The sequence below is a fragment of the Zingiber officinale genome, chromosome 2A (genome assembly GCF_018446385.1).
Source record: "Zingiber officinale cultivar Zhangliang chromosome 2A, Zo_v1.1, whole genome shotgun sequence".
In the NCBI taxonomy this organism is placed as follows: domain Eukaryota; kingdom Viridiplantae; phylum Streptophyta; class Magnoliopsida; order Zingiberales; family Zingiberaceae; genus Zingiber; species Zingiber officinale.
In genome coordinates, this window is record NC_055988.1 from 78955687 (window position 1) to 78964568 (window position 8882).

General features: G+C 36.5%; 1 protein-coding gene across 1 annotated transcript; it reads left to right on the forward strand.

Annotated features, from left to right (window-relative positions):
* Positions 1–1070: 1070 nt before the first annotated feature.
* LOC122041297 (26S proteasome regulatory subunit 6B homolog) lies at positions 1071–7575 on the forward strand. Its single transcript, XM_042600936.1, has 6 exons — positions 1071–1613; positions 2704–2934; positions 3670–3828; positions 4369–4521; positions 5060–5143; positions 7126–7575. The coding sequence occupies exons 1-6, from the start codon at positions 1128–1130 to the stop codon at positions 7258–7260; spliced, it is 1248 nt and encodes a 415-aa protein (XP_042456870.1). The 5' UTR covers positions 1071–1127; the 3' UTR covers positions 7261–7575.
* The last annotated feature ends 1307 nt before the right edge of the window (positions 7576–8882 follow it).

Sequence of the window (8882 nt, forward strand, 5' to 3'; positions counted from 1 at the left end):
GGAGTAGATGGTGATATCCTTCTGGGAACCAATGCCACCGACATGCGGCATAGTTGACGGCATGGTCAGGTAGAGGATCATCAGACGGAAGTTTACACTGTCTTGTCAAGGATATGCACGGGCTATTAAGGTATGGTGTCAGAGACGCTTTTTTGACACATCTTTTCAGAGTATGCTTTGAGAAGTGTATACACCTTGAGAAGCGTGCACATGCTCTCCTGAAATTCTATATAAGGACCCCTAAGTTTCGACGGAGGTATGAGATCTCTATTGTATCTACTATTATGCTGCTACTTTCACTTCTCTTCTTTACTTGCTTATTGCTACTGGCGGTGACTGACTTGAGCATCGGAGGGCCAACATAGGGGAACCCCTCCCTGGCTTGACACTGACGTCTTGTGATTACAGGCTCATCCCGTCGGAGCCCCACCCACATTCAACTGGAGTATTACATCCCAACACCCATCGTCTCGACTCTCGGACATGATCACAAATCATTACTAATTTTTAAACTGTAATTTAATTTAAAATTTAAACAATTTAGATTGGATTGCAGCTCCAATTTCATATTAAATTAAGCTTAAATTAAATTATTTATATTTTTAAATTTTTAATCAAATCTGAATATCACAAATATCGATGGAACTCGAATCAGATTCGGTCGGTAGTAAACCAAACTAACGGCCCCACATATTCTAAAAGAGAATAAATTGTTTATTCAAAAATCGAACGGTCTTTTTAAACAGAATGAGATAATTAAAACAATATTAAATTATTAATTTTTTATCACAAAATCTCCTCCAAGACCAACAAGGGGGGGTGGGATCTCCTGGTCCGCAATTTGCGGATCAGGGGATGGTCCACTGATCTGGACCTTTGATTTGAATGGACCCCATTTTTAAATAAGTGGGGTTCATTCAAATCAAAGGTCCACATGTAGTGGACCATCCCCTGATCCGCAAATTGCGGACCAGAAGATCTGCTCTCCAACAAGGGAGGCTCCACAGCGGGGCAGATTTGGTTCGTTTGCGCACGATGCACGTCCATTCCTTATCCTTTAATAATTAGGGTTATTTATTATTTTTCAATATTGCCAGAAATCAGAAGATGTCTCTGGAAGCTTCCCGATGACGACCGTGGCCGTGGACGCGAAGCCCTCGCCGCCCGCTTTCCCGGCGAGCTTCGCCGCCTCATCGAGCGGATCCTCGTCCCTACCGAGCGAAGAGGACGACGATCTCTATGGCCGCCTCAAGTCCATGCAGCGGCAGCTCGAGTTCATCGAGATCCAAGAGGAGTATGTGAAGGACGAGCTCAAGAACCTGAAGCGCGAGCTCCTCCGCGCCCAGGAGGAGGTGAAGCGAATTCAGTCGGTGCCTCTCGTCATCGGCCAGTTCATGGAGATGGTGGACCAGAATAACGCCATCGTCGGCTCCACTACCGGCTCTAACTATTATGTTCGGATCCTCAGCACCATCAACCGTGAGCTCCTCAAGCCCTCTGCTTCCGTCGCCCTCCACCGCCATTCAAATGCCCTCGTCGATGTCCTCCCTCCCGAGGCGGACAGCAGCATCTCCCTCCTCAGCCAGTCGGAGAAGCCCGACGTGACCTACAACGTAAGTCCCTACAAGTCCGAAATATTCTCCTCGTCGATTCGACAATCTTTTTTTAATATATTTTGTACTGCAAAAAAACGGGATTTCCACATAAGATGTTTTTTTTTCACGAGACTCTAGTTCAAGGATGAGTTATTTTCATTCTTAGTAAAATTTTGAGCCAATTCTGTGCTATTTACTAGTTCTTAACTGTGGACGATTGGAAAGTTTCTTATTTTATCTGATTCACGAAGTAAAAGTGGGTTAAAATTTGATACCCTCATAAAAGACTAGTTAATTTGAAGTGAGCAAATATGCTATTCCAGTTGAGAAAGATGAAGAAGAGATTGGGAGTAATTCTGTTGCGAAGAATTTAGGTTGTGGGAATAGCAATGGTAAACTCAGTCAGTTTTTGAAGTTTTACAGAGGGGTATGTGTATCTGCACTTATGCTATTCAGTTCATTTGCCTTCTTAAAAGTTAGTTCACATAGGATAGTATATTATTCTCCATTCATGGCAATTATTCATGCAATTATACTCGGATTTCTGTGTTAGGTCATGAAAGAAATTGACTTATGTTAGTTTAGGTTGGCAATATTGTCAACAGTGAAAGGGAAAAATGCTATCTTTCAATCGCAAGCTATAATTTCTTGGTTTTCTAGATGGATCTGCTTGTATTTTTTTTTCATGGAACTTCTAGAATTTTTAGGCAATATATAAAAATATGTTGTGTATGTACTTGTACATGCTCAAATTGATGGAATGGAAGCATAAGTTGTTGAAATAAATCCAGCATGTTGTAGGATGGTGTAAGACCAAGCCTACCATATAAGCAATGGAAGAATTTTCTGGAAGCTTGTTGTCAGCCTTGGGAAATTTTAGTCTGTTTACAACTTTGAGATATTCAATAACGGTGCTTAGGAAGTATTGCTCCTTAAACTACAAATGCAATCATATGTTAACTTTGTATAATTTCTTTCTGCTCATATGTGCATGTTTATATAGTGTATCCTAAAAACCTGGCTGCATAATTGTTCTAATCAATAATTGCCAATCCACCATGCAATAAATGTTAACTTCTGTTGATTATAACTCATTGTTTGTATTCAGGATATTGGGGGTTATGATACGCAGAAGCAGGAAATCCGTGAAGCTGTGGAGCTACCTTTGACTCATCATGAGTTATACAAGCAGATTGGTATAGATCCTCCAAGAGGTGTGCTCTTGTATGGTCCTCCAGGGACGGGTAAAACCATGCTTGCCAAAGCTGTAGCCCATCACACTACTGCTGCATTTATAAGAGTTGTTGGATCTGAGTTTGTCCAAAAATATTTGGGCGAGGTACATTTTAATTTTACATTCCCAATTGATTTTCTAACGAACAGCCTATGAGAGGAGGAAATTATTAGAGAAAGTAAAATGGTAGGAAAAAAAAACTCATAGCAAAAGGATTGAGAAATATTTTCTTAATTTCAGTTCCTATGGAGAGAAGGAAAGAAGTAGAGCTTTCCATCCATATCATTTCAGAGGGAAGGGATAACAGAGGGAAATTTAAATTTCAAAACTTTATTTTTTAAGGTTAGATTTGAGCTTCATTAAATGCAAAGAGTGACTTTTCAACCTAAATAATTGGAGAAAACTGGGAAAGATTTTCCTTCTTTGTCTCTGTTTTCGACAAAGGAAATGAATGGCAAAGTGCTATTTGAGAAATCTCTATCATCTTATTCTTGTCCATGTTTCCTGCCATCTTAGTAAACTTGCATTAAGAGAAGCATACATCCCTGGTTTATGTACTAAATGGGTACTAAATGGGTGCATGTGTCAGGTAAATAGTTCTTTCCTTACTCAAGATTTCAGAACCTTCCCAAATCTTTATGATAAGGAAACATCTTTTACACGTTCTAACTTTTTTGCCTTTGTCAATAATGAAAAGAAGCTTTGGAGCTTTGTAGGGAGCTTGGGATGTTTAATGTGATTACTTAAATGAAAGTTCCTTGGCCAAATGTTTGTTTTTCGAGTTACTATCAGTTGCTATACTCACCTTTATGAGGATGTTAAATCTTTAATCTTGTTTAGGGTCCAAGAATGGTTAGGGATGTCTTCCGACTTGCAAAAGAAAATGCACCTGCAATTATATTCATTGACGAGGTTGATGCTATTGCTACAGCACGTTTTGACGCACAAACTGGAGCTGACAGGGAAGTTCAGCGCATACTTATGGAACTGTTGAATCAGGTAATCTATTGGTAAAAGTGAGAATTTTGGCTTGGCTGATTGATAGAAGTATATCATTTGGGCCAATGTTTCTTTGTTGAGGATGTGCAAATTCTATCAGCATAGCATATTCTTACTGAAAATGAAGCAAAATGAGACTATTAATTACTCAATTTTGCAGTTCTTATCATATTTTGTGATTTGGTGTCTCTTATTTCCTTACGTTGTAGTTTCTACTTACTACCTATTCTCTAGGGTTTTGACCCTGTTAGATTATTGCTAAAAATGTATATTTTTGGAATGTCAACTTTTGTTATAAAGTGTATTTACCATATTTTGGTGGAAGAAGGAAGCTTTGGTTGCTAGAAACATGGACATCATTCTCTGTCTATTATTTTAAAAAGACTAGCTGTTGGAATGAATAAATACATTTCCTCATTAGATATTTTATGAACATAATATCTTCCAAAATTTGCATTCATGTTTGCTTGTCAGTTACATTTTTTACTTGTCCGATTACATTTTGTGCTATGACTAGTTTCTGTTTGAGTTCTGTTTCAGATGGATGGATTTGATCAAACGGTTAATGTCAAGGTCATAATGGCAACAAATCGTGCAGACACTCTAGATCCTGCACTTATCCGTCCTGGTAGACTTGATCGGAAAATTGAGTTTCCATTGCCTGATAGACGACAGAAGAGACTAGTTTTTCAAGTAACTTCTCGATACATTATCACATTCTAATCGTTTTAAACATTGCGTTTTTGTCTGCTCCTAATTATGAGATTCAGTTGTATAATCCAATGAGCTTGATTTCCTTGAAGATTGACCCTTTTGTAAATTATATGTGTCTTTTATAAATAAAAAATTGTCGGTCATAGACCACTAGCAATGATTTGATAGTTTTCACTTGCAACAGGGAGAACAATAAGAACAAATCCTTTGGCTAGATGGCTGTTTCAAAATTTATTTCTCCATCAACCTTCTAGATTTAAACAATGATCATCAAAAAAATTCATTTCCTAATTCTTAATTATAGCAGATCATTATTGGCACATTAGAAGAAAGCAAATGAAGTTAAACAATCTATATCTTCTTATTCATCAAGTTCATTGGTGGTCAAATTTCTTGATAAGAATCATAGGTGGGAAAATAATTTGTTCCTTATATGTTCTAGACATCTCATATTCTTCTTCAGCTAGATTTTGATGCCCAATTTTTTTCCTTAATTCTTTGCATCATTTTGTTGCAGGTCTGCACTGCTAAAATGAACCTCGGTGATGAAGTCGACTTGGAAGATTATGTTTCTCGACCAGATAAAATCAGTGCTGCCGAGGTTGGTAACATTTGTTGTTCATAACCAATTTGTTTTTGATTAAATTCTTTCCTTTTTCTTTGAAACTCCAATTTGTTTCTGTTTAATTTCTTCTTTTTTTTTTGAAAGTTTAATAGTACCTTTTGTTAAACCAAAAACTGTCCCCATATTCATTAGTACCTTGGAAATCTATCAATTGGCAGCTAAGTATTTCCATGCTTTATTTGCCAAGCAATGTGGTATTATCATGCTTGGTTGTCAACATTACTCCCAAGGACAAGAATGCGAGGAAATTGTGCAAATTTGATATCTATTTGGGAGAGAGGATAGTAAAAAGAGATATGAAGACTAATCTGTTTTTTTTTTTTAATTTCAAAATTACAATCAACTAAGATAAAATGCATTTGTACACAATGGTGAGCTTAGGGTGCCAACTTTGGAGAAATGTCAGAATGAGATTGAAATGCTAGCATTTTACTCAGAGAGATGTGATAAAGTTCAAACAATAATTAATTTCATTGAAGTTGCAATCAATGGAGATAATGTTGCAGATATAAGTGAGATTGAGGCTTTGATCATCCATTCGGAGAGGGGAGTGTCATTTTACTCCAAGAGATGGAGTGGAAATTGGAAAAGACTGATAATAAGTAATCTCATCATAAATCACAGACACAAAACAAAGAAGACGGTGAGATAGTAACTAACAATAGCTCAAACAAACAAAGAGGTTAGGGAAAAATTTGGTGGAATTTATGGAGAATAAATGCTCAATTGCTCTCTTCTTTTTCAACATTCTCTCTCTTACTACTTTTAACCATAGCCATCTCCCTGTCCCATTTTAACATTTGTGCAATTTTTTTAAAAAATGAATTCAATCTCCCCTTTTTTCCTCCTAATTCTTTCTTTTACAAAATAGAATTTCACTTTATGGGTGCTTTGGCGTGTGACAAGAAGAAGGCCACCTCAACAAGGTTGAGCCCTTAGTGCTCAATGTGGGAGACTCAACCTTCAAAGAATGTGTCAATGGGGACAAGATTGATGCTGTGCTGGAACGCATGATCGATGAGTGAAGGCAGGATGAATCTTTGTTGCCTCCCGAGTTGGAGGTGTAACCTATCATAGATCTTTTAAGGAATAGGAGTTTCTTCCATGGAGGACCGTCAAGCAATTTGACAGCTGAACGACACTTCCCGTGATGGATCTTTGAGGAGGCAGTTTCTGTCTTCATTCTGATTGCACAGTAGATCATTCATGGATTTGCACAGGTACAGATCTTATGAGGAAGGGAAGGGATGAAGTGTCAACAGCAGGGTAGTTTTTGGTAATAATGGTGACAATCAGTAGTAGTTGCTGTTGTAGTTTGTAGTTTTTAGTTGTGGCAGTAAAGTTAGGATTTAGTTGTTCCAATAGTTGGCACATCTGAGTTTAGCCATTGGCATTACAAGAGATGATGACTTGTTCTTTTTGAGTGCTTGGAGGAGAAGAGTATGTTGGTGAGGCAATTCTATGAGTGTGGCGGCTGGAAGAGGTGTTGGAGCTGAGAATATTTGCGTAGGGATGTTAGGATGATTGAGGGAGGGAAAGGGAGGCTGCATCGTTATTAATTTGTGACGTCCCACTAACGGTATTGGAGGGGAAAAACCTTACCTTAGGAAGCTTGCCATGTTATAAATTTGAGAAGGATGAAATATTGTTTCTCATTGAGAGATTACTATTACTTGATATAGCACTCAACCCTAAAACTAAAACACCCAACCTAAAACTAAACCTACAACGTTTTTAACTAATAGCACCAATACCGTATTCAATTGCTCTGTTTATTTGCTTCCTCTTTGACTAGAAATATTCCACATCTTTGGTTACTGATGCATATACGATAATTAATTGCTTTATATTCATGTGCTTCTGCTTTTGATTGGACATATTCCACATCTTTCACTACTGCTGCCTTAACATTCATGTAATGTTCGTTTGAGAAAAAAAATTAAATATCTTTTTTGCAGATTGCTGCTATCTGCCAAGAAGCAGGCATGCATGCTGTCCGCAAGAACCGCTATGTCATTCTTCCGAAAGATTTTGAGAAAGGCTACCGGACTAATGTTAAAAAACCAGAGACAGATTTTGATTTCTATAAATGAAGGACCCAAAACAATTCCAAGTATTTAATCCAAACATGGAGGGCCAAGCATATTCACATTAGTCTTAATATTCAAGGATAAGGTATCTCTTTTAACACTCCAAAAAGTGTTTTTTTTGAAGTGTTTCAAGGTCAGTTAGTAGGTTGTGTCTGTTGTAAAATAGTCATCCTATTGTGTATGTATAGCTGGTAATGGTCGAAGTATGTTAAGTATGGTAATCACTAAGAATCACTTGGTTATCTAGATCACTATTCTCCTTTATAAAACCTCCATCTGCTTGGTGAGTCATGATTATGATGCTTGTGTTTGATTACTTCTTTATAAAAGCAAAGATGGTTAATGGTACAATGAATGTGGGTCATCGACTTGATGCATCAATTGTATATGAAAAAGATTATCCATACAAGTGTCTTATGATTCTATTAGTTTCTTTGCAAAAGTTCTTATAGTGAACTCAACTTCTTCTAGATGCTTAACCAGATTGTTGGGTCATGCACAAGATCACAAATTATCCAACTTGTTTTTAGATTGCTGTTATTGTTCAACTTTAGTCATGCGTTAAAGCTTTCAATGCAAATGCAATTATTCAAGAAATAGTAATTGTCTCTCTAATTTGTGTGGATTTCAGCTTTATGTGGTGATTTAATGATCTTATCTCAGCTAATTTGTGTTCTTACTGTTTATGCCATAGTTTTGAACCTTAACCTTTGTACATGTCACTTTCTTGAAAAAGTAGATCATTTTAGGTTGTCATATTTTAATAGTGTGCAAGTGTTGAGCGATTAGTTGTCAAATTTAACTCACAATTCAATACGAAACAGGATCAAAATTCACATAGAGAATAAAAATTTACATAGAGATAAAAATTTACATAATGAATTGATACCACTTGATGTGGCATAAGGGATACTGGGATAGATATCAAAAAAAGAGATAACCTCACACACAGAACAAACATTCTCACATAAATTATGTAATAGTTTGATTAATAGAATTAAGGTCCTTTTAAGGACTCCAACCCAAACTATAAACATTAAAAGAAAGAAATAACTCTATACCTTAAAGAACTCAATCAAATTAGACAATAGCTCAATGTGCAAAATAGGAAATCATCTCTGTCAAAAAATTTCTTCAATCCGAAATAAGACAATTAGCCACTTGAAGACTTCCTTCAAAGAATTTTTCTTTAAAAGAGGAGAATCTACCAAAATAAAATAAATTCTTATAAATCTTAAAACTTTTGAAATTAAATTCTTAGTTTGTATTATTTTCCCTTACCTAAGGAGAACTCAATTGTTAACATTTTTCTTGGATCATCATTTCCAATTGCAGAGGGAACAATTGCATCACCAACTTATTTAACATGGTTTTTTCTATATCTTTCTTGCTCGTCCCTTCCATCCAATGAGTAAGAAATTTTGTCATTTCCTTTTATTTTTTTCAATTGTCATTTCCAATGAAAAAGAAAATGCCTCAATTTATTGCCGAGGAGGATGATGTTAATATCAACACAATAGTTATGAGGCGTGGACATGATAATGCAGACGATGAACCTATAGAAGCACAACCTAATTGAATGGCTCTCTGTGAGTTACCATATTCTTAAATTCAAAAATTGAACT

Coding starts and splice junctions, on each gene's coding strand:
- LOC122041297 (XM_042600936.1), top strand. CDS start 1,128: ATGACGACCGTGGCCGTGGACGCGAAGCCCTCGCCGCCCGCTTTCCCG. Junction 1,614..2,703: donor AGCCCGACGTGACCTACAAC/GTAAGTCCCTAC, acceptor GTTTGTATTCAG/GATATTGGGGGTTATGATAC. Junction 5,144..7,125: donor ATAAAATCAGTGCTGCCGAG/GTTGGTAACATT, acceptor TCTTTTTTGCAG/ATTGCTGCTATCTGCCAAGA.